Source organism: Salvelinus sp. IW2-2015, linkage group LG20, assembly GCF_002910315.2.
Source record: "Salvelinus sp. IW2-2015 linkage group LG20, ASM291031v2, whole genome shotgun sequence".
In the NCBI taxonomy this organism is placed as follows: Eukaryota; Metazoa; Chordata; class Actinopteri; order Salmoniformes; family Salmonidae; genus Salvelinus; species Salvelinus sp. IW2-2015.
The window spans coordinates 59,798,690-59,824,144 of NC_036860.1; the positions used below are offsets into that span (position 1 = coordinate 59,798,690).

A 25,455-nucleotide genomic window follows, 5' to 3' on the forward strand; every position below is an offset into this window, starting at 1 on the left:
TAAGGATACATGATATATGGAGGTGGATCACATGCAATTTGTTTGAAAAAACATGACTTACACATAAACTTAACACATTTTATGATGGAAGGCTTTGAGGCCGATACATAAAGCTTAATAAAGAACAGTTATACTAGCAAGAGCAGCGTTTCTCTTTTCTCTCATGATGGAATAGCTGTCAAATAAATCAAAAACTCTCACAATGATTTACCCCATAATCATGTGGGGACATATTTTAGAGTAACACTGGCTCCATCAGGCTCTCTGGTTTCCTCTCAGTCTGAATAATACTCTGTTGGGTTTGGGCAGTTTGGCTACCCAGCATCCTCTGGCTACAGGAAGTGGAATCACCGCAGCAGAGTGACCAGGGTGAGGAAGAGATCCATGCGTGCCAGCAGCTCCATGGTACACACACGAGAACCTGACACACACACACACACACACACACACACACACACACACACACACACACACACACACACACACACACACACCAGATTATGAGTTACATTTTGATTGCTGAATACAGTGTACAGTAGAGTACAAAACCTCACTGGCCTAGTTGCGTCATATTTCACTGTTACTGTTCTCTTTGTCTCTCACTGTTTGCTTATTAAAACAAGCTTCTTGCCCAGCGGTGGCTGATGCCTGACTTGTCACGTATACATTACTAACAACAGTTATATAAAGTCATAACCAAACGCCAGTGACAAACAATTTACACAGCAAACCTCGGACACCTGTAGACCAACTGAGCAGCTCAGTTTCTCTTTAGAAATAAAGATGCCAGTATTCCTGACTCACATTCTAACGTGGCCATAGCCTCTCTAACCTTAGTTAGGTTGCACACCAAACCTTAGGCTGCATCTCGATAGTCTACCCTCGTCTCCTCTCATTCAACTGCACAGGTGTGATTGATAGAACTGGTGTCAGAAGCTATTTATTATTAGTCGTGAATGCGGAGAACGCCAGAAAGGCGTCTGGTTTCACAAACTCATCGTTCAGGAAGTGGGCAGGGTTAAAGTTATTGGGATGCTCCCATTGGCTGCTCTCGAAGAGCATAGTGAGGTTGGTGATAGAGAGAGAGAGAGAAGGGAGGGCGAGAGAGAGGAGAGATAAGGGAGAGTGAAGGAGGACAGAGGGATGGAGAGAAAGAGAGCGAGAGAGAAGGGAGAGTGAAGGAGGACAGAGGGATGGAGAGAAAGAGAATGATAAGGGGGAGACAGGAAGAAGAGAGGGAGTAGGAGACAGAGGGGGGCGCGGAGCAAAAAGAGAGGGGAGAAGAGTTAATAACAGGATAAATGCCAAATTCATGACCATAGATGTTGAATGCTAAAGGTTGACCAGATCTCCACCTTGTGTGTACTCATGTGTGTGTGTGTGTGTGTGTGTGTGTGTTTATATGCATAGAATGACATATTACAAATAATGTATTAGTAATTTAATTGGATCTCTCTCTCTGTGTGTGTGTGCACCTCTGGTATGTCATAGCCCATGAGCTTGGTGGGTCTGATGGTAGAGTGGTGCGATGTTGGCTAGACGCTGGGTCTCGTGGATAATGGCCAACACATAGAGAATCCTGTGTCTGTCCTCAAACAACACTCTCTACCTCTCCCCAGAACACTATCTACTGTATCTCTGTCTGGCATTGGGCTGGGGAGGGAGGGGGAGTCAAAGAGTGAAAAGACAAATGGAGAAAGATTTAACATATTTGTTTTAGTCTCCTTTGGGACTTTGTTAGTCTCCTTTGGGAGAGACTGGCTGTCTTATACTAATGATGTCCTGGCCTGTGTCAGACTGTTCATCTAAAAAGAGTTTGCAGTGATGACAAACATAATAATAATAATTTACATTTATAGAGCGCTTTTCATTTACAGACATGAATCAGAAAGCTCTGGTGTCAATACCATAGTGTGCCATCACAGCAGCAAGATTTGTGACCTGTTGCCACAAGAAAGGGCAACCAGTGAAGAACAAACAACATTGTAAATACAAGTCATGTTTATTTATTTTCCCTTCTGTACTTTAACTATTTGCACATAATATGACAAATATAATCTCTATATTATTTTGGAGCTATTGTGAGTGTAATGTTCACTGTTCATTTGTATTGTTTATTTCACTTTTGTTTATTATCTAGTTCACTTGCTTTGGCAATGTTAACATATGTTTACCATACCAATAAAGCCCTTAAAATTGAGAGAGAGAGAGATAATGAGGAGACAGGCAGAAAGAGAGGGAGTAGGAGACAGAGGGGGGCGGGGAGCAAAAGACAGAAAAACAAAAAGAGAGGGGGAGAGTCAGAGGGTTAATAACAGCTGAAGGATAAATGCCAATTTCATGACCATACATGTTGAACACTAAAGGTCAATGAATTTGTGACGTCTCGCGACAGAGCCACACCTGTTTTGATCCCCACCTGTTTAGATAAAACATGTATTTATTTTTTTGTCTGTTTTGCATGTTATTTTACCATTAATATGTGTCACACATCAGTTTGCAATTTAAAAAAATAAATCATTGAGTTAATAAAGCTGCATACAAACATGGTCTCTTTTTTGTTTTCTTGAGTAAGGCAGCTCCAAAATGCAGGTGTTCCAGCCTAGCTCAGTGCTTTCTGTGGTGGTGGGGCAGCCAGTGGAAAATACAGAGCGTGGGGATTGGTAACGTTCTCTAGTTGCGCCTTGATTGGCTCAGTGTTCTGTCACTCATGGGGACACTACGTCGCTGCAAAATCTACGGGGAGAGCTCGAAAATGTAAGCCCCTTGGGTGCTGCCATAGAGTCACATTAGAAGTGCCCATCCAAGAAGGCTCAAGGTCATCGCCCACAGATAAAATTACGTCAAATCACATACCGACCGTAGCTTTGATTGAACTAATCATGTCGACATCATACTTTCAAAATCTTAGCTAGCAAACTAGCAGTCATCATCATGACAATCTACTGGCAAATCCTTTTCAATCCTTGTCATATTAAGAGAAATGATAGAGAAAATGACAGATAAAACGTATCGGTGCTCATCAGCCATTCGACATAAACATTACACAACAAGTTGTAAATCTCAAATTCAACAATGAGTGGTTTGGAAGGAATCAGTGGCTAACTGCAAGCATTGCAAAGAAATCACTAGCCTGCTATTCAGTGGAGCAGGTGTGTGGTCCAAATCTGGGTTTAAGGGTCTCTTTTCTAACCTTAAGGGAGAAAGATTTATCAAATTCCTTTGGGACAGACTGGCTGTCTCATGCTAATGAGGTCCTGGCCTGTGTCAGACTGTTCATGTAGAAACAGTTTGCAGTGATGGCAAACATAATAATAATTTACATTTATAGAGCACTTCTCATTTACAGACGTAAATCAGAAAGCTCTGGTGTCAGAAGCTATTTATTATCAGTCTTACCTGTGAAGAACCCCAGGAAGGCGTCTGGTTGATAAGATGGCACCGGGGATGAAGGCTAACGTTTTACTGTAATATCTTATGCTTCACGGAGTCGTGGCTGAACGACGACATAGAACAGCTGCGTCTGGTAAGACAAGGGGCGGCGGACTATGTATTTTTGTTAATACATAGTCAGCTGGTGCACGATATCTAAGGATGTCTTGAGCTATTGCTCGCCTGAGGTAGAGTATCTCATAGGCTGTAGACCACACTATCTACCTAGAGAGTTTTCATCTATATTTTCCGTAGCTGTTTACATACCACCACAGACTGAGGCCACATTGAATGAGATGTATTCCGCCATAAGCAAACAAGAAAACGCTCACCCAGAGGCGGCTCTCCTAGTCGCCGGGGACTTAAATGCAGGGAAACTTAAATCCGTTTTACCAAATTTCTATCAGCATGTTAAATGTTCAACCAGAGGGGAAAAAAAAACTCTGAACCACCTTTACTCCACACACAGACGCATACAAAGCTCTCCCTCGCCCTCCATTTGGCGAATCTGACCATAATTCTATCCTCCTGATTCCTGCTTACAAGCTCAAATTAAAGCAGGATGCACCAGTGAATCGATCACAAAAAAAAAATTCAGATAAAGCAGATGCTAAGCTATAGGACTGTTTTGCTAGCACAGACTGGAATATGTTCCGGGATTCCTCCGATGGCATTGAGGAGTACACCACATCAGTCATTTGCTTCATCAATAAGTGCATCGACAACATTGTGCGCACAGTGACCGTACGTACATACCTCAACCAGAAGCCATGGATTACAGGCAACATCCGCACTGAGCTAACGGCTAGAGCTGCCACTTTCAAGGAGCGGGACTTGCAAGAAATCCTGCTATGCCCTCTGAGGAACCATCAAACAGGCAAAGCATCAATACAGGACTAAGATCGAATCGTACTACACCGGCTCTGACGCTCGTCGGATGTGGCAGGGCTTGCAAACCATTACAGACTAAAAAGGGAAGCACAGCCGAGAGCTGCCCAGTGACACGAGCCTACCAGACGAGCTAAACTACTTCTATGCTCGCTTCGAGGCAAATTTCACTGAAACATGCATGAGAGCACCAGCTGTTCCGGAAGATGGTGTGATCACGCTCTCCACAGCCGATGTGAGTAAGGCCTTTAAACAGGTCAACATTCACAAGGCCACAGGGCCAGACGGATTGCCAGGACATGTACTGCGAGCCTGCGCTGACCAACTAGCAAGTGTCTTCACTGACATTTTCAACCTCTCCCTGTCCGAGTCTGTAATACCAACATGTTTTAAGCAGACCACCATAGTCCCTGTGCCCAAGAACACTAAGGTAACCTGCCTAAATGATTACCAACCCATAGCACTCACATCTGTAGCCATGAAGTGCTTTGAAAGGCTGGTCATGGCACACATCAACACCATTAGCCCAGAAACACTAGACCCACTCTAATTTGCATACCGCCCCAACAGATCCACAGATGATGCCATCTCTATTGCACTCCACACTGCCTTTCCCACCTGGACAAAAGTAACACCTTTGTGAGAATGCTATTCATTGACTACAGCTCAACATTCAACACCATGGTGCCCTCAAAGCTCATCAATAAGCTAAGGACCCTGGAACTAAACACCTCCCTCTGCAACTGGATCCTGGACTTCCTGACGGGCCGCCTCCAGGTGGCAAGGGTAGGTAACAACACATTCGCCACGTTGATCCTCAACATAGAGGCCCCTCAGGGGTGAGTGCTCAATCCCCTCCTGTGCTCCCTGTTCACATCATCACTCCCAACAACATCATTAAGTTTGCCGATGACACAACAGTGGTAGGCCTGATAATGACTAGACAGCCTATAGGGAGGAGGTCAGAGACCTGGCCGTGTGGTGCCAGGACAACAACCTCTCCCTCAACATGATCAAGACAAAGGAGATGATTGTGGACTACAGGAAAAAGAAGACCGAGCACGCCCCTGTTCTCATCGACAGTGCTGTATTGGAGCAGGTTGAGAGCTTCAAGTTCCTTGGTGTCCACATCACCAACAAACTAACATGGTCCAAGCACACCAAGACAGTCGTGAAGAGGGCACGACAAAACCTATTCCCCCTCAGGAGACTGAAAAGATTTTGCATTGGTCCTCAGATCCTCAAAAGGTTCTACAGCTGCACCATCGAGAGCATCCTGACAGGTTGCATCACTGCCTGGTATGGAAACTGCTTGGCCTCCGATCGCAAGGTACTACAGAGGATAGTGCAAACGTTCCAGTACATCACTGGGGCCAAGCTTCCTGCCATCCAGGACCTCTATACCAGGCAGTGTCAGAGGAAGGCCCTAAAAATTGTCAAAGACTCCAGCCACCCTAGTCATAGACTGTTCTCTCTGCTACCGCACGGCAAGCGGTACCGGAGCGCCAAGTCTAGGTCCAAGAGGCTTCTAAATAGCTTCTACCCCCAAGCCATAAGACTCCCCAACATCTAATCAAATGGCTACCCAGACTATTTGCATTTCCCCCCCCTTTTTACACCGATGCTACTCTCTGTTGTTATCATCTATGTATAGTCACTTTAATAACTCTACCTACATGTACATATTACCTTAACTAACCGGTGCCCCCGCACATTGACTCTGTACCGGTACCCCCCTGAAATAAATCATCCCAGACATTTTCTATACGCACAAAAAGCTTATTTCTCTCAAATTTTGCGCACAGATGTTTATATTCCTGTTAGTGAGCATTTGTTCTTTGCCAAGATAATCCATCCACCTGACAGGTGTGGCAAATCAAGAAGCTGATCAAATACTGAGGAGTATTTCTGTCTGTAATAAAGCCCTTTTGTGGTGAAAAACTCATTCTGGTTGGCTTGGCCTGGTTACCAGTGGGTGGCCCCACCCCAGTGGGTGGCCCCGGCTGCCAAGTGGGTGGACCTATGCCCTCCCATGGCTGCACCCCTGCCCAGTCATGTGAAATCCATAGATTAGGGCCTAATAATTTATTTCAATTGACTGATTTCTTTATATGAACTAACTCAGTAAAAAATTGAAAATTGTTGCATTTATGTTGGTTGAGTATAGAAATCTGTGTTACTGAGGGTACAACACACTGCTGCCCTCAGAGACTGGACGGGACAGAGACCAATTCTTAGGCTACACAGTACATGGGAGCCAGGCAACTATTCCCATTCCGTTTCACCCAGTTACATTTACTTCGGAGTTCCCTTGGGGTACCCAGTGTTGATATATACTTAGGACTACACAGTCAACACAGTTATTTTAGGCATGCACGCACGTACGTAGGTAGGTTTTACTATCCTTGTCAGCACCAAACAATTGATTCCCATTAAAAATCCTAATTTTCCCAACCTGCACTCAGGGGTAGACATAACATAGTAAATGTAAATCCAGGACACTCCAATTAGTATGATATGTTACGTTTCTTATGGTATGTATTAATTTGTGGATGTCCATCATCCATTTCGTATGATATGTTATGAATTACAATTCGTACAATAAGTTACGAATTTACAAAACGTATGATACAATGTATGTTACAAATTCCAATTAGCTGTGGCTAATGTTAGCTAGGTGGCCAGCGGTAACATTAGCTAGGTGTCTAACCTTAACCCCTAGATTAGCTAACGTTAAAGGGTTAAGGTTAGGGAAAGGACTAGCTAACATGCTAAGTAGTTGCAAAATAGCTAAAAAGGTAGTAAGTAGTTGCAGTTCCTAATTACCTAAAAGTTGTCCGTGATGAGATTCAAACACGCAACCTTTGGTTTGCTTGACGTTCACGCATCCACCCAGACCTACCATCCTTTTTGCCATAAGTATCCTGGTTATGTAACCATACCAAACGTTACATATCGTACCGTTTTGAGAGTCCCGGATTTAAATGTAGTATGTTACGTCTAGTCTATGAGACCAGGCTGATTTTCTCTAACCCTAAAATAGCGTTTTTCCTTGTGGGGACTGGCGAAATGTGCCCACTTTTTCCTTGTTTTACTATCCTTGTAAAGACTTCTGGTCCCCACAAGGATAGTAAAACAAACACACACCTGGTTCTGGGCACGCCCCAAGATCAATGATTGCTCAACAGTGCTGGCAGGTTTTCACAGCTGACTGAATGTAAGCATTACTGTGCTGCATTCAACAGCTCTGAGAAAATAATCAGTGGAAAGTGTTTATTATCATTAAAAGCCAACATGTTTTAGCATCAAGGTGCTGTTTCTTTAATTAAAGCACTACACTGCCACTCAGCAGGGGGCTTCATCAACTTGGCTGCATGGTTCTGTAGAAACAAGCCCGACCTAGAAAGACATCCTTGTAAATGCAGAACTGAAGCTTGAGGGCTTTAACTCTTTGATCAGTGTGTACCTATCAGGTGACGTCATTCTATTCATTGGAGTGATCTGCCAATAACAACAGGAGGGTGACTGAGGCATGAGCTTGCCGTTTATTATTGTTATCAAGAAGTTACCATGGTTACCTGCATTGAAATACAATACGATAAACCTCAAGCTTTGTGAGAAAGCTCCAACTCCATGACACGGGGTAGAGAGCTACTGGATTATTACAGACAGTAAATCTTATTGGCAATTAGATATGTTTAGTAAGTACATTCTCCTCTACAAGATATTCATGTACAATATACAAGTTAAAAAATATAATTTGTTTTGTTTGTTTGCATTGAGTTCAAAAAATTTCATGTTTTTTATGCTTTCCGGTTGACAAAGTGTTTTCAGGTATGGAGAGCACTGGTTTGTCAAACAGAGTATAACCAACACATACTGTATAATGCATATGCATAGGGAGGCAGATCTATGCATGTAGATGCTTTACGTGACAGAAAGAGACAGGAAATAAGAGATGAAGCCGTTTCATCATGATCAGAGGAAAACAACAGAATTCAAAAGAAAAGACCAGGCATTGAGGAGCAGGCAGCTGAAACAGCAGTATTCTTTGATCACACACACACAAATCCTAACACACCACGATACATAAAAACCACCAGAAGCAGGCCACAGACTAGTGTTCGACAAACAAACACACAACGAAAGGGCACACTACACACAGCGGATACTAAGGATCCCCTAACTCAGTCAATGGAGGGTCTCCACCCAGCAGAGAAACAAACAAACCATTCAGAAGAACAACAACTGCTCTGAAAAGGACGAAGACACCGATCTAAAGTGTTTCCCAGCACAGCTGATCCTAGATCAGTGGTTAGGGGTAACCTGGAGCCCCAGAGAGGCTGAGAAAATGAATGTTCTAGTCCTCCCTCGTTGCTAAGGACTGCAAACTTACATCGACCAATCCAATCGTTTTTAAATCATGAGGGGGAGTGAACAAGTGCACACTTCTGAGTGTGGGAAATGAGAATGTAACTCTGGACATACTAAAGACCAAGAAAACTTCCTCCTCAACCCTACCTGCGTTACACAAAGGGCTGATCTGAAATGGCGCCCTATTCCCTATATAGGTTAATACTTCTGTCCTCATAAGGCTCTGGACAAAACGTGTGCATAGCATTACATTGGGAATAAGGTGCAATGCCAAACAAAGACAAAGGGCTTTAACCAGTAATCATGTGTAGAATGGAAGGAGTGTGTTGGTGAAAAAAGCTAACGTTATATGTTAGATTGTTACCATGATAAAGTACATACAAAACACATATTAAATGATTGTATCAACCTGGAAACAACCCTTTCTAGAATACTGTAGCACTTATTTCCATATGGACAACAGACTGAGAAAGTAATGTGGTTAAGTGTGATGCACCTAGCAAAATAATAAACGGAGAGACTGAAAACTGCACATTAAACTGTGTAACACCAATGTAGAACAAAGAAATTTGCAACTGACTCCAACTGTGTGTGTCCTTGACCAAATTCAGCCAACCAACAGTGGGTCTGTAGTTTCCATGACAACCACAACAATGAACACTAAAATTGCCAGAGATAACAAATGTGCGGTAGCTTCTCGAAACAGAAAATTAAGTTCATGTGGTGCTTCAAAAGTACACAACAGGCATTCATCTTTAAAAAGAACAGAAGAAGCACAAAATGTAATAGTATCATTATGATGTTTGTTTAGAAAATTAAAAAAATGTAAAACTTTTGGGGGGGGGCAGCCACGCTTCAGTGGCGATGCCTGCTGCGGACTGGAATAAAGAACAAGTTACCCCAGAAACAGTTTCCATAGTAACTTTGACACAGAAGAGCCTGGGAGGAAGCACCCAACCTATTGCCTCGTCCCCTACTGTCTGTGCTGTAGACAACTCTAACGTTTGTTGTCAAAACAGGACTTACATAAAGTATGGGGCAAGGCTACCCCACCAAACCTCCAGAAACTACCAACTACCCTCAGACCCCACATTAGTGCTTAGTGGGACCACAAGGCACCCAGGGAAACAGAGTTCTAGCCAACATCTCCCCCCAGGGTACAAGGCGTGGGCTGTAGCCATTACTTTGCTATGGGAATGCTGCGTTAAGGACATCGGTGTGAGGAATGGTAATTAAGGGAGACAGTATTACATAGTGTGGCAACAACAAAAAACATGTCAACAAAAACATGAAATAAAAAAACATAAAAATAATAAAATGTCTTTAAAAGGCAAAACCAATATCCTCCCCAACATACTGAATAGTAATCCACTGGGAAGTTATTGAGACTACAATACCCAGAATTCTTCCTTCAGTAACAGAAAACATGACACTTAACATTATCACTGGAAATATCCCTTTTTTCTCAAAAAATGGTTTAGCCGGGCAGAGGGAAACCACTGATTGGCTGAGACGTTGGATGAAACCATTTTTGGTTTTTGGCACAGACCTTTTTTCTCAACTATGAGAAGGGCTCACTCATCTCACTAGCTCCCAAAACAAACTAGCTACGTGTTTCTTTCCTTTGGTTAATAAGAAAAAAGACAATAATTCATGGCAAAAAAGGGAGAGTGGAACAAAGACAAACAGAACAGGTTAGCTAGGTTGTTCTCCCTCTGGTGAGCAGAATGCTGCTAGACTCAGCCTGGGTCTGGTCTGAGACAGGTTTAAACTCAGGCTGAGCTTTAGTTTAGGGGTTTAGGCTTGTTATTAAGTTCGGTCATTAAGCTCGTTAGGGCTCTCCAGATATTCACAGTGGTTTATAAGGGGACGAGACAGCCACTGTTCCTAGAGAGAGAGGGGGATGAGAAAAAGAGAGGGAACAAAAACCCCTCCGTTAATCTCGGTTCTCTCGTAGACCTCTCTGAGATTTTAGTTTTTCGTAATTTTACATTTTCTTCTTTTCATTGTAGTAATTGTGATCACGTCTCAGGCGTTCAGGTGCGGCTGGCAAAAAAATGTAATTCCTGAGAGAGGCAAAGGGAGAGAGATGTCAGGTCATTTCCAAATCACAAAAACAATATTTTAAAAATAATTACAGTTAGTTCCAAAAGATCCAGCCACAACATGAACTCAAGACATAGTTCCTGTAGTTACCTAGGACTGGGACAGCATTGGGGTCAAAGGGCAATCTCATCTGTAGCTCTTCTGCTGCTGCATCAGACCGACGTTCTCATACACTCTGGAGCAGTCCTCCCTCATTCTACACACACACACCCCGAGAGAAATACATCAGCCAAGGTATTTCTCAACTGAAACTGACTAGCTGAGTGCTAGTTTGATTATACACAGAGTATACCAAAAATTAGGAACAACTTCCTAATATTCATATTTTGCCTTCAGAACAGCCAAATTCGTTGGGGCATGAACTCTACAAGGTGTGGAAAGCGTTCCACAGGGATGCTGGCCCATGTTGACTACAATGCTTCCCACAGTTGTGTCAAGTTGGCTGGATGTCCTTTGGCTGGTGGACCATTCTTTTTACCCCTTTTTTCTCCCTAATTTCTTGTTATCCAATTGGTAGTAGTTACAGTCTTGTCTCATCGCTGCAACTCCCGTACACTCGGGAGAGGCGAAGGTCGAGAGCCATGCGTCCTCCGAAACACAACCCAACCAAGCCGCACTGCTTCTTGACACAATGCACATCCTACCCGAAAGCCAGCCGCACCAATGTGTCGGAGGAAACACCGTACACCTGGCGACCTGGTCAGCGTGCACTGCGCCCGGCCCGCAACAGGTAACGCTAGTACGCGATGAGACAAACCCTCCCTAACGACGCTGGGCCAATTGTGCGCCGCCCCATGGGTCTCCCGGTCGCGGCCGGCTGCGACTGAGCCTGGACTCGAACCCAGAATCTCTGGTGGCACAGCTAGCACTACGATGCAGTGCCTTAGACCACTGCGCCACCCGGGAGGCCATGGTAGACCATTCTTGATACATACGGGAAACTGTTGAGTGTGAAAAGCCCAGCAGCGTTGCAGTTCTTGACACAAACTGGTGCACCTGACACCTACTGCCATATCCCGTTCAAAGCCACCTAAATATTTAACAAGTGACATCAATAAGGGATCATAGCTTTCAACTGGATTCATCTGGTCAGTCTATGTCATGGAAAGAGCAGGTGTTCTTGTTTTATACTCTGTGTAGTAGCTGCTAGTTGGTAGGTACTCACTCTGCACAGGTGGGGCTGGGGGTGCAGGGAGGCAGAGGACTCTGCAGCTGGTCTCCACCAGTCAGGTCAGACAGAGAATACTTAATGTTGGTGTACTCCCTCCCCTTTATCTTACTCTTCTGTTAGAGAGAGGCGGAAGGATGTTAGAGAAAGACTTTCACGCACACACGGGGGACACACACACGGGGGACACACACACGGGGGACACACACACGGGGGACACACACGCACCTGTTCCTCCTCTATGCGTCTCTGCAGTGTCTCTATGTAGTGCTGGACAGCCAGAACAACCGTTACTGGCCCTCACTAACCATTCCAGCCCTGGCCAACGAACCATCGTGGATGCTCTAGGAACGTCTATGTCACAGTTCCCACTCCTACCAGAGAGAAGATGTTAGCGTAACACTCATGGAACACTTATGTCACAGTCCACTCCTACAGAGAGAAGAGATTAGGACTAGAACGCTATGTCACACAGCCACTCCTACAGAGGAGGTCGAAAGTAGAATAGAACGTCTATGTCACAGTCCACTCCTACAGAAGAAGAAGGTTAGACTAGGAACGTCTATGTCACAGTCCACTCCTACAAGGAAGAGTGGTAGACTAGGAACGTCTATGTCACAGTCCACTCCTACAGAGAGAAGAGTAGACTAGAACGTCTATGTCACAGTCCACTCCTACAGAGAGAAGAGGTTAGACTAGGAACGTCTATGTCACAGTCCACTCCTACAGAGAGAAGAGGTTAGACTAGGAACGTCTATGTCACAGTCCACTCCTACAGAAGAAGAGTTAGACTAGGAACGTCTTAGTCACAGTCCACTCCTACAGAGAGAAGAGGTAGACTAGAAGTCTTGTCACGTCATCCTACAGAAAGAGTAGACAACGTCTATGTCACAGTCCACTCCTACAGAGAGAAGAGATTAGACTAGGAACGTCTATTCACAGTCCACTCTACAAGAGAAAGAGGTTAACTAAACGTCTATGTCACAGTCCACTCCTACAGAGAGAAGAAGGTAGACTAGAACGTCTATTGTCACAGTCCACTCCTACAGAAGAGAAAAGTATAGACTAGGAACGTCTATGTCACAGTCCATTCCTACAGAGAGAAGATGACTAGGAACGTCTATGTCACAGTCCACCCTACAGAAGGAAGATTAGACTAGGAACGTCTATTTCACAGTCCACTCCTACAGAGAGAAAGATTAAACTAGGAACTCTATGTCACAGTCCACTCCTACAGAGAGAAAGGTTAGACTAGGAACGTCTATGTCACAGTCCACTCCTACAGAGAGAAGAGGTAGACTAGGAACGTCTATGTCACAGTCCACTCCTACAGAGAGAAGAAGTTAGACTAGAACGTCTATGTCCACATCACCTCCTACAGAGAGAAGAGATTAACTAGGAACGTCTATGTCACAGTCCACCTCTACAGAGAGAAGAGTTAGACTAGGAACGTCTATGTCACAGTCCACTCCTACAGAGAAAGAGAGTTAGACTAGGAGCGTCTATGTCACAGTCCACTCCTCACAGAGAAAGAGTAGACTAGGAACGTCTATTCACAGTCCAACCACCTGACAGAGATGACAAAGTATGTCTAGGACTTACAGCCACGTCTATGTCACAGTCCACTCCTACAGAGTTACAGAAGAGGTTATACCTCAGACACAGACACCCACGGGGTCTGAGCGAAGCGGAAGCTTTCTTTATGGAGACCATCTCATCAAGCACAAATAGATGACGCATTTGCACTCACCTTTTTCCCTGATGACGTCAATGAGTATGTCAATCACTATGAACGTTCCTGTCCGCCCGATACCAGCACTGGAGAGAGAGAGAATTAGATGGCAACAATACACACAACTGTGTCTCGTGTGTGTGTGTGTGTGTGTGTGTGTGTGTGTGTGTGTACCTGCAGTGCACCACTATGGGCCCAGCCTCTAGAATGCTCTCCTGTTTGAGGTTGACCTCCTCTAGGAAGTCCAGAACACCCCCGGGGTCTGTAGGGACACCATGGTCCGGCCACGCTCTGAAATGGTACTGCCACACTGTCCGCTCTGTGTTACCCTGGAACACACACACACATTTTGAAGTAGCATGCATGCTCACACACACAGCTAAGGACACACTTCCAAAAAAAAGTCCCTCTTACCTGTCCAACCTTGGACAGTTTGAGTTCTCGTAGGATGTAGTCGTGAGCAGACGTCTCTTTAACGTTGCGGACGCGCATGATTCCATACTCCTTCAGAGATGACATGTCTGGCCAGTACTTCACACACTTACTCTGTGGGGGACAAAGTATCTCAATTGACGTGCATACTTCTGCCCCAAAGCCACAGCAGCAGTTCACACTGAAACCTATGTAGAAGCTCTCCTGGTTTTCAGAGATGCTTGAAATGGAGAACCACGACAGCAAGTCAGCCAGTTACCTTTCCCCTCTCCACCTCCTTGGTAGTCATGACGATGACCCGGGAGTTCTCCTGGAAGACCATCCTCCAGAAGTCACTGATGGTGTTCTGTAGACAGCCCTGCGTGGCGATGTACGACTTCTTCAGCTTGGTGCTGTTACACTTCCACTCCAACTCCGGCTAGAGAGAAAGAACACAGTTCCACAGAGACAGGCGCTGGATGTAGTAGTGTGTAGAGGAAAGCAGACTTAAGTGCAATGCAAACAAAGTAACATACAGCGATTGTCTTAGCAGTCCACGTCACACACTCAATGAATGAAAAGACACAAACAGTAAGCTTGCATATTCATTTGTATTTTGTAGAGCCGTCACATACAGGAAATTGCAGATTGTGCTTGAAATAGAGCTGAACCTAAGTGTGTGGAGTTTACCGTGAGGTCATTTCGATACCATATTGTGTGTCTGACAGGTGTGTGTGTCCTGAGAATGAAGTGAGTTTACCATGATGTCAGTTACTACCATGATGAGATTGGCATTAATATAGTCCGAGCCAGCCTCAGATCCATCCCCATCATTCAGCACCACACGAGTGTGATCAACTAGAGAGGGAAAGAGAGACAGAGAGAAGAGTCATGATTAAAATCATACTAATATCCAGGCTCTGCATACTGCAACAACAGGGTGGTCAGTCAGTCGTGATATTTGATAGGGCAGGATGTGTGTGTTTTCTCACAGGGCAGGATGTTCTTGTATCGGTTCTTGTTCTTGTTTTCAGCTCTCTGCCCCTCCTTACGGCTGTAGAGAAGCTTACACTCCTGCTGCTGCAACGTCTGGGCGGGGACAAAGGAAAAGGGATACTTGTTAAAAGTCTATGGGTATCTGCTAGCATGCTATCTGCTAGCAGATACCCATAGAACTCCAGTCATTGCGCTAATGCTAGTTAGCAATTGCGCTAGGTAGCAACTTCCTTCAAGCTGCACACAGAGACATAAAAATTGTAACCATGAGTTCATCTGACTCTGTGGAAGTATATAAAGGGCATCATTGTCAAAATCCCAAAGTATCCCTTTAAAAATGTATCCTCAATGTATCCTCAACGTATTGCTTTAATCTATTTCAATAATTCAGATGTGGAGCGTGGCTAGGTTATCGGGAGACAGACGACATGTGAGAATGTAGCTTGAGGATGTACAACGGTATAAAAAACTTTTCCTGACATAAGAACAACACTACATTAAATACTTATTTTGAAACGCAATGGCGCGTCTCTCACCTCAAACTCTTCCCAGAAGCCCTGTTTGACCTTGTCCGTGGCCTCGGCCAGTTTACTGAGCTCTCTCACTCTGCTCTCTATCTCTGCTGCATTGATACGCGTGGTGTTCAGGGGCTGGGGAAAGACGCATACAAGTTTAGAAACAAGAAATCTATGGATTATTAAAGCTTCTGAAAGACAAAAAAGGGCATAAATGATCAAGATCAGGGGAATGATATGTAGCTTGCTGACAAGAGAGAGACAGCAGGCTGAAGAGCGACCTGTTTGAGTTGCAGCACCGTGCCCAGTGTCTCCACCATGGGGTTCTTCTTATAGTGCTCCACCAGGTCTGTCAGAGAGTCAAACTTCTCTCCTCCACCAACGTCATACTTTAGGTCATTCTGAGAAACACATACAATGTGGACCGTCACTTCACCCACAGAGATATGCGAGAGGCTCTTTGACTATTTTAAATATCATGTAGTGTATCTGTGGTCATAAGCCACATCTTTAGCTCGAGGGAGGGAGGAGTGGAAAAAAAGGACAAAAAAAAGGTAATAATCCTTTACCTGGCAGCGGATCATGACATGTGTCACCTTGGGCTTGTTGTCGCTGCTGTCCGTCTTGTCGTCGCCGGTGCGGACGGACAGAACGAAGTCTCCAGGGTGGCTCTGGCTCTCTCTGACCAGAAAACTACCGTTCTTTCCCTTCTCTGTCAGCAGCTTCTCAGCCTCCCGGCCTGACAGGTGACCATGGAACCACCTGGGACACACACACAGTTTATAGAACTCTACTGACATAGCCATCAAATCCACTGGATTGGTGGCTAAAGCAGAGACAGACTGACACTCAGGCTAGAGAGGTACACACACACAGACAAGCAGAGACAAACACCGTGTTGTTTCAGTGTCAGAGCTCACCTCTCAGAGGTGGGGTCAGCACAGTTGAGGGGGTATTTGAGCTCGATGACGTCGCCATTCTTCTCCTTGAGTTGGCCGTGGTGCTCCATGTAGTACTGAACCAGCTCAGCCAGGGTGGCGAACTTCTCCCCCCCGTACAGGTCATAGTAATCCCCTGTGTTCTGGATCTTAATGTGGGTGACTGCTCCGTTACGCCTGCCCAGGGGAACACAGGATTGAGAGAAAAAGGAAATATTAAAACACACCCCTCATCTAAAGCTGAAACAGTCTGGTACCCAGGCCATTATCTTCAGTTGGCCTAATCAATTATAATAAAGGGAAATGGTAGAGTATAAATTGGGAAAGTGTTTTCTTGTATGCTGTCAGCCTGACTAAACTAAATAGGCCTCAGATATTTATTCCTAAAATTTCAACCCAGCCTACGGTAGCTCCTGTGTCTGATGATCTGGTGCTACAATAACTCACCTGACAGAGAGGGTGAAGTCTCCAGGGTTGCTCTTGCTGGGTCGGGCCAGGAAGCTCCCGTCGACCCCCCGGGTTAACAGCAGGTTCTCAGCCTCCACCCCTGTGATATTGGGGTGGAACCACCTAAACACCACCACATCATCATCATCATCACAGGTCAACTAGCTAGCTAAGTGCATTTGGAGAACAAGGTAGAACAAAAACACACACAATTTGTATTTTGTAATAATAAGATGAACATGATAAAGTAAGCAAGCATAGAATACAGGGTCAGTTCCAGTACCATATTTACAATGTGCAGGGAGACTGGACGGTAAGGTAAATAGGCATCAGGATATATGATAAACACAGTAGCAGATGCGTATATATGATGATTATATGTGAGTGTGTGTAGAGCCAGTATAAATGTATGTGCATATTATGTGTGTGAGAAAATGTGTTTGTACAGTGCATTCGGAAAGAATTCAGACACCTTCCCTTTCACCACGTTACGTTACAGCCTTATTCCAAAATGAATTTAAAAATTCCTCATCAATCTACACACAATACCCCCAAAATGACAAACGCAAAAACTGATTTTTAGAAATGTTTGTAAATGTATTAAAAACAAAAACGTATTTACATAAGTACTCAGACCCTTTGCTATGAGACTCAAAATGTAGCTCAGGTACATCCCGTTTCCATTGATCATCCTTGAGATGTTTGTACAACTTGATTAGACTCCACCTGTGTTCAATTCAATTGATTGGACATGATTTGGAAAGGCACACACACACCTGTCTATATAAGGTCCTACAGTTGACAGTGCATGTCAGAGCAAAAACCAAGCCATGGGGTTGAAGGAATTGTCTGTAGAGCGCCAAGATAGGATTGTGTCGAGGCACAGATCTGGGAAAGGGTACCCAAAACTTTCTGTAGCATTGAAGGTCCCCAAGAACACAGTGGCCTTCCATTTAAGAATGGAGAAGTTTGGAACCACCAACACTCTGCCTAGAGCCGGCCGCCTGGCCAAACTGAGCAATCGGGAGAGAAGGGGCTTGGTCAGGGAGGTGACCAAGAACCCGATGTCTACTCTGACAGAGCTCCAGAGTTCCTCTGCGGAGATGGGAGAACCTTCCAGAAGAACAACTATATCTGCAGCACTCCACCAGTCAGGCCAGTACAGAGAGATCCCAGGTGAACACCTGCTCCAGGGCACTCAGGATCTCACTGGGGCGAAGGTTCACCTTCAAACAGGACAATGACCCTAAGCACACAGCCAAGACAACGCAGGAGTGGCTTCGGGGCAAGTCTTGAACATCTCTGGAGAGACCTGAAAATAACTGTACAGCGACGCTCCCCATCCAACCTGACAGAGCTTGAGAGGATCTGCAGAGAATGGGAGAAACTCCCCAAATACAGGTGTGCCAAGCTTGTAGTGTCATACCCAAGAAGACTTGAGGCTGTAATCGCTGCCAAAGGTGTTTCAACAAAGTACTGAGTAAAAGGTCTGAATACTTATGTAAATACTGTATCAGTTTTTATTTGTATAAATTTGAAAAACTATGGAGTATTGTGTAGATTGTTACATTAACCTTATTTCTCATCAATGTGGAAAAAGTCAAGGGGTCTGAATAGTTTCCGAATGCACTGTGTGTTGGAGTATTGGTGTGTGTAGGGCCCTGTGAGTGTGCATAGAGACAATGCAACTACAACAAAAAATACTATAATAAAATACAGAAGTTCAACCTGGATAGTCCATGTAGCAATTTTGTTAGCTATTTAGCAGTCTTATGACATGGGGATAGAAGCTGTTCAGGAGCCTGTTGGTGTCAGACTTGATGCACCGGTACCGCGCGGAAGCAGAAAGAACAGTCTATGGCTTGGGTTGTTGGCGTCTAACAATTTTCCAGCCTTCCTTTCACACTGCCTGATATAGAAGTCCTGGATGGGAGGGAACTGAGCCACAAACCTATGGCAGGATTAGACCTATGCCTATGCCAGCAGCATACCACCCTGCATACCACTGCTGGCTTGCTTCTGAAGCTAAGCAGGGTTGGTCCTGGTCAGTCCCTGGATGGGAGACCAGATGCTGCTGGAAGTGGTGTTGGAGGGCCAGTAGGAGGCACTCTTTCCTCTGGTCTAAACAAAGATCCCAATGCCCCAGGGCAGTGATTGGGGACACTGCTCTGTGTAGGGTGCCGTCTTTCGGATGGGACGTTAAACGGGTGTCCTGACTCTCTGAGGTCATTAANTAAACGGGTGTCCTGACTCTCTGAGGTCATTAAAGATCCCATGGCACTTATCGTAAGAGTAGGGGTGTTAACCCCGGTGTCCTGGCTAAATTCCCAATCTGGCCCTCAACCATCACGGTCACCTAATAATCCCCAGTTTACAATTGGCTCATTCATCCCCCTCCTCTCCCCTGTAACTATTCCCCAGGTCGTTGCTGCAAATGAGAACGTGTTCTCAGTCAACTTACCTGGTAAAATAACGAAAAATAAAAAAATAAAAAAATAAAAGACAGATGGGTATACAGATAATATTTACTTGGGTCCCTGCCCATGTGGGGGTGGAGGGGAACGAGGCAGTTGATGTACTGGCTAACCAAGCACTTAGACGTTTGTTGTAGTTTCAATGAGCAAGGCATAGACAAAAAGCCTGATATGGACAGTGATGGTGCAGAGATGGCAATGAGCAGTGGAGTAGAGATACTAAGAGCAGGCATTTATTTCAAGTACAGAGGAAAGTCGGGGAGGTCGGCAGGAAGGAACAAAAGAGAGGATGCTATTATTACAAGATTAAGGGTGGGACACAGCCAGTTGAATAAGACCTTAAATGTGATAGGAAAGCACCCAACAGGAAAGTGTGATTATTGCCAGGAAGACCGTGGAGCATGTATTGCTACAGTGTGGGCAGTATCTGAGGGAAAGAGTCAGATCTAGTATGAGGGAGAAGGGGATACAGGAAATTAGTTTAGAGAATATTGAGTAGAACATCATTAGATATAGTCTCAAATATTGTTTTTTTTTAAAGAGCAACAGGGCTGGCAGCTAGGATTTAGTTCTCCCTGTCTCTGGCCCACACTCCAGTACAGTAGGTGGCGGTAATGTACCATAACGTTGGATGCCATCCGCTGATAAACCCCACAGAAGAAGGGAGCTCAGCCCCAGTGAGGTTCCCTTGCTGTCCGCGCCACCCTCTGTAGCGCCAAGCGATTGAGGGCGGGGCTATTGCCATACCAAGCAGAGATGCAGCCAGACAAGATGCTCTCAATAATACAGCTGTATAACTTGTACTCAGATGTCATGGGCACAACAATGCAAATCAGGATAAAGAAGATATTGATGTGGGGAAGGGTCAAAATCAATGATGTACGACTAAAGGATGATGTGAGAATGATCAGAATCCTGATTTAATCAGAAAATCACGTGTACAGTGATTGACATTGAACAATTGAAGTCTGTATCCATTTACTGAGTATATTGAGGTTGGTATCTTTCCAAAGAGCATACAAGCCTGTCGTCCAAACTGAACCAGATGCATTGAACCCCCTTGGCTTCTCAGCTGGAACTGACAGCTAGGTCCCCCAATGGTTGCTAGTTAGCTAGATTTTGTTGTTTGCTTGTTAGCAATTGTTAGCTAAGCATTCATATTTATAATTGATAACTAAACACGTCTCCAAAAATGTTATAGGCAGATACCTTTGAATTATGTGTGAGCTATTCACAAGCTAACTGCATTGTGGGCTTCATTTTCACGGATGCCCATTGCCCAATAAAGAACCTAGTTAACTAGCTAACGTTACCACATACTAGTTACCGTAATGTTGCTGGCTCCAAAACACCGACAAGGCACATCCTTGTCAAATACGACTTGTTTTAGGTCGTTAACTGACGATCACATACATTATTCATCAATGGGATTATCTTGAAAATGTAAACAGTTCTAGGCTAATGTTAGCCGACAGGCTAGTTAGTTGGCTACCTAGTTTCCATCAGATTGCTTTCCATGATCAGTCCTTACCTCCGAGATGTCATTTTTTTCAATCCTTGTTTCCTCGCGCTGGCTTTTCCAACTATTGTGCTTTTCTTCGGCAGTCTACTCCCAGCAAAAATGCCTCATAAGGTCCAGACTCCGCTCAAAACGGGAAAATGTTTCGATTGGAATTTTTTACAACAACAAAAAGTCCATAGGCCTCAGCCCGGAGACTTCAGAGAGCGAGTCGATTGTTGAAACGTCACCAGACATGCGACACTTTTATTTTTTTCAATCGCATAGTCCTGACTAAGTTTGACCCTCGCTTTTTCCCGTTTAAATCCTTACGTGGCAATCTCGCCGAAGCTAGCTAGGAAGTTTACAAAATATCCTCAATAATTTGTGCTTGTTCTGAGCCTCCTGCTGCGATACATGTGCAATTTTAGGGGATATTTGAAATCGCTGGTACACAGAGAATCTACAATTGTCACGTAACGCTAGCTAAAATCTAAGCATGTTCACTGCTTCAGAGATCGTTGTTCTTCTTTGGTTCATGTCTGCCACAGCGTCCGGCTACTTCGTTAGTATAGACGCTCATGCAGATGAGTGCTTCCATGAGCGGGTTAACTCGGGAACCAAGATGGGCCTAATGTTTGAAGTTGCTGAGGGGGGCTTTTTGGACATTGACGTTGAGGTGAGATGGTATTTGTGCTTTTGATTGATTTGGTTTGACTTGCGCAAAGGTGGTGGGGCGTGGCTAGCGAGATGGCTATTGTAGCTAGCCAGTTAGCTTAATTGCTAGTCATAAGCCAACATGCATGCCATTTTGTATAGTTTAATTTATGTTCTTTGTAGTTTAAAGTTAACCCACCGCTGGTTAAGATCAATTATTTTAGCTTAGTTGGTAGCTAACTAACTAGCCAGTTCGCCTCTTGATTTTACTTATCTGTCCCGATTAGTGATACAGGAAGTTTTAAGTTAGCTAACTACTCGCTGCCATTCCTAACAGCTGTCAGTGTCACATAACTTGAGAAACAGGTCATCCACATTTGTTTGACAGCTGACTATAGGTACTGCTCCACCACATGATGTATTCACCACCATATAGTTGAGAATTGTAGTCATGCAAATAAGATCCATATTTTTAAGGGATTTCACAAGTGTGGTGCAGACTGCCCCAATCCACCAACCACTGAATGAAATATGTTGCAACAACGGTCCAGACACATTTTTTTGTCTAGCACACCACAACTATGTTTCAACATGAGTTGGCTAATATGTGTATGATATTGTCTACTATGTAGATAACAGGACCTGATGGCAAGCAGATCTACAAAGGAGATCGAGAGTCCAGTGGAAAGTACTCCGTGGCAGCTCACATGGATGGGACCTACAAGTTCTGCTTCAGCAACAAGATGTCCACCATGACACCCAAGATCGTCATGTTCACCATCGACATCGGAGAGGCACCGAAGGGACAGGACATGGAGACGGAAGGTAGGCTTTAGTTGTGTGTGTGAATGAAAGGCAGACTCAGTGAAATGACGCTGCCATGAGCAGCACTGCAGATATTGAGATGAGCGAGATGTATGACTTTGTTTTCACATGGTCACACACAGTATCTGCGCATGTTCACAGGTTCGCTTCCTGCTGGTGAAAGTGTGGTAGCCAGGGCACCAAAACAGCAGAGAAGTTGAGCTTTGCGCTTCAATGCTCTTAGTTGTTGCGGAGATTTACCTACTATGCTGTTAACTTTTTCTGAATCTACATCATATCGCGAAATCTACTTTTAAGCTCTATTCATATTTGCCAATTGCTATAACAGATGATCACATTTCTGTTTTCACATACTATTCCTCTTTTCTATATGGTCCTATTGTTGTCTCTTTCTCTTCATCCTTTTGACTGGGTTTGACTGGCTTTCGCTTCACCCTTGTGGAGAGAGTTGGGATGGTAGGGTTCTCGCCTCGCCTGGAACTATGTTTGCCGAAATGCATTCGGTTTCCTCTAACCTAAGTTGAATGAGTTTTCCAGTGCAATCTAATGTTCACAAATCACCACTTAGTTACATTAGTATATGTTGCCTGGAATAACCCCTCACAATTTATAGATGCAGGAATATGTTGTGTGCATGATTTGAGACATCTAAGACATAGAACTAGTAATGTATTGTAGAGTGTTTTATATGATAAAGCACAACTTTGTTTGGAAGTTGTCTTTATTTTTTACTCTAATATGCATGTAATTTTCACTAGAATGTTGTGGATTCTACAATGATCCTAATTGATTGGTTGTGTGTTCTGTTCCAGCTCACCAGAACAAGCTGGAGGAGATGATCAACGAGCTGGCGGTTGCCATGACGGCCGTCAAGCATGAACAGGAGTACATGGAGGTCCGGGAAAGGATACACAGAGCCAGTGAGTTACACACACGCCGCACATGAAATAAAATGGTGTCAGAATAGACTGTAGTTAAGAACCTGTTAACTTAATTGTTGTGTGTACTGCAGTGTTTAGTGCTGACAGCCAGTCTTGAACTTATTAGTCGTTGTTTTGTTTTCTTTCCATCCAGTCAATGACAACACGAACAGCAGGGTGGTTCTCTGGTCGTTCTTCGAAGCCCTGGTTCTGGTGGCCATGACTCTGGGACAGATCTACTACCTGAAGAGGTTTTTCGAAGTGCGCCGAGTTGTGTAACACCTCAAACCTTCCCCCTGTGACTTCCTGTTGCACTGTTATTTCAGCACAGAGACAGTGAAACAGTCACTCCTTGGAAATGAGACTCTTGGCAGATTTCATTAAAAGTCTGAGTACAAATTGGATCCCTATTATTAAAATAATAATGTTTTACCCTGTTACCCCTTTTGTTATTTCCATCTTCATGTGCTTGTTACTGTTGTATCTGTTTTGGACTCTAGACCTTTCAAAGATCATAGGGTTGATGATGTCAAGTTTGATTTATTGTCTCATCACTGCGTAAGCAAATTATTTGTTATGGATTACTCCACCCAGCTTGGTCAACAGCAACTACTAGCCAGGGAGGTTGTCTGCCTAGAGTCAGTGGCTCTACTAGCCAGGGCAGTTGTCTGTCTGTCTCTAGTCAGTGGATGGGATGTATAAAGTAACAAAACTGGGACCGGCATTTGAGAGATGCACACTGATGTTTATGCAACAGTGTCCCTTATTTGACCCATTTCTTTGGACCCCTTTGCAATCGATATGACCAACTAGTTAATATAAAGTATGCATCAGCTCAAGGTGAGACACTTGGGGCTTGTTCATGAGAGTGAAATATCACAGAACGTTCATGTAGAAATGTATTGTGCAGAAGCGACATGCTTTTCTGTAATGTAGAATAAAGAATTGTGTTCACTCTATAGATCATATTTCTATCTGCAACTTTCTGAACATTGCATCCTGCTAAATATCCCTGAATATCTGAAGGAGTTGTGTTGTCTGGGAAGCAGATGTTTTTGCTCTTGTTGCTTTTGAGTCATAGATCCATGACATATAATCCTTCTGAATGTGTACACGGGCAGTGCAGGGAAAACCTGTATACTCCCATTTTACCACAGATGGGTTATAGTAGGTCAGTGTACTCAAACCTGGCCCTGGGGATCCACTGGGTGTGCAGGGTTTTTTCTAGCTCATCACTCACACCTGTTGCAACTAATCAATTATTAATTTAACCCTGATTCAGGTGTGTTAGAGCTGGGCTGGCAAAGCCCCGGACCCCTGTATTTGCCTAGAATCACGAATGAAGAACACTGTAATAGATTATATTGAATGTGTGGCAGGGGGCTGAAACTATGTTATGATTGTCGAGGTGAGGTAGTTACTTCAACATTTTGTTGTGGGGACTGGTTGTAATTTGAGGTGGGGAAGGTTGGGGGCTCTACTTTATGTGGCAGTAAGCTGTTTTTTTTTCTTCTGCAGCATATTCAGTGTGGTGCAACATTCAGAACATTGGTATGTCGATGTATAAGAATGGACATGACTAGAGGATTAATTGTAGGCCTATCCTGTCTATAATCTATTTGAAACACCATAAATGTTGTGTCTTACTGAATATGCCTTAGTTTTGTACTTTACATGTTCTGATAAGGTCAGCTATAACTGTCACGTGAGACTGGAGTGACTACTGAGGAGAAATTAGGTCAAGTCACTCCTGAACGTCATTAATGAAGTTCTGCAGCATGTAAAGAAATATGATTGTCTGTGGATCCAGGTTTAATAAAACAAATACAATATTCTTTAAAAATGCTGTTTGGTTTCTTTTTGTTTGTGTTGACATGTATTTATTGGTCAAATATATACAGTGGGGAGAACAAGTATTTGATACACTGCCGATTTTGAAGGTTTTCCTACTTACAAAGCATGTAGAGGTCTGTCATTTTTATCATAGGTACACTTCAACTGTGAGAGACGGAATCTAAAACAAAAATCCAGAAAATCACATTGTATGATTTTTAAGTAATTAATTTGCATTTTA

At 44.1% G+C, this 25,455-nt stretch overlaps 3 protein-coding genes across 3 annotated transcripts; 1 reads left to right on the forward strand and 2 right to left on the reverse strand.

The window, feature by feature from the left end:
• Positions 1-7,846: 7,846 nt before the first annotated feature.
• LOC111981398 (tyrosine-protein phosphatase non-receptor type 11-like) lies at positions 7,847-13,059 on the reverse strand. Its single transcript, XM_070449758.1, has 5 exons — positions 13,053-13,059; positions 12,197-12,261; positions 11,966-12,084; positions 10,891-10,996; positions 7,847-10,760 (listed from the first exon to the last, which is right to left on the reverse strand). The coding sequence occupies exons 1-4, from the start codon at positions 13,057-13,059 to the stop codon at positions 10,927-10,929; spliced, it is 261 nt and encodes an 86-aa protein (XP_070305859.1). The 3' UTR covers positions 7,847-10,760; positions 10,891-10,926.
• Positions 13,060-13,421: 362 nt separating this feature from the next.
• LOC111980032 (tyrosine-protein phosphatase non-receptor type 11) lies at positions 13,422-21,232 on the reverse strand. The gene is made up of 14 exons (XM_024010709.3): positions 21,013-21,232; positions 17,008-17,130; positions 16,543-16,737; positions 16,192-16,384; positions 15,904-16,023; positions 15,644-15,757; positions 15,104-15,200; positions 14,872-14,969; positions 14,392-14,550; positions 14,115-14,246; positions 13,875-14,029; positions 13,719-13,786; positions 13,571-13,596; positions 13,422-13,439 (listed from the first exon to the last, which is right to left on the reverse strand). The coding sequence occupies exons 1-14, from the start codon at positions 21,024-21,026 to the stop codon at positions 13,422-13,424; spliced, it is 1,512 nt and encodes a 503-aa protein (XP_023866477.1). The 5' UTR covers positions 21,027-21,232.
• Positions 21,233-21,295: 63 nt separating this feature from the next.
• LOC111981397 (transmembrane emp24 domain-containing protein 2) lies at positions 21,296-24,342 on the forward strand. Its single transcript, XM_024012634.3, has 4 exons — positions 21,296-21,658; positions 22,269-22,461; positions 23,274-23,381; positions 23,536-24,342. Exons 1-4 carry the CDS (start codon positions 21,479-21,481, stop codon positions 23,658-23,660), a joined length of 606 nt encoding a protein of 201 aa, XP_023868402.1. The 5' UTR covers positions 21,296-21,478; the 3' UTR covers positions 23,661-24,342.
• The last annotated feature ends 1,113 nt before the right edge of the window (positions 24,343-25,455 follow it).

Excerpts from the sequence above, each read along its gene's own strand:
- LOC111980032 (XM_024010709.3), bottom strand. Across the intron at positions 15,201-15,643 it reads GCTTCTGGGAAGAGTTTGAG|ACGTTGCAGCAGCAGGAGTG; the intron begins GTGAGAGACGCG and ends GTCCCCGCCCAG. Across the intron at positions 14,030-14,114 it reads AACTGTCCAAGGTTGGACAG|GGTAACACAGAGCGGACAGT; the intron begins GTAAGAGGGACT and ends TGTGTGTTCCAG.
- LOC111981397 (XM_024012634.3), top strand. The coding sequence starts at position 21,479 with ATGTTCACTGCTTCAGAGATCGTTGTTCTTCTTTGGTTCATGTCTGCC. Across the intron at positions 21,659-22,268 it reads TTTTGGACATTGACGTTGAG|ATAACAGGACCTGATGGCAA; the intron begins GTGAGATGGTAT and ends TCTACTATGTAG. Across the intron at positions 22,462-23,273 it reads ACAGGACATGGAGACGGAAG|CTCACCAGAACAAGCTGGAG; the intron begins GTAGGCTTTAGT and ends GTTCTGTTCCAG.
- LOC111981398 (XM_070449758.1), bottom strand. Across the intron at positions 12,085-12,196 it reads GACGCATAGAGGAGGAACAG|AAGAGTAAGATAAAGGGGAG; the intron begins GTGCGTGTGTGT and ends TCTCTCTAACAG. Across the intron at positions 10,997-11,965 it reads CCCAGCCCCACCTGTGCAGA|AATGAGGGAGGACTGCTCCA; the intron begins GTGAGTACCTAC and ends GTGTGTGTGTAG.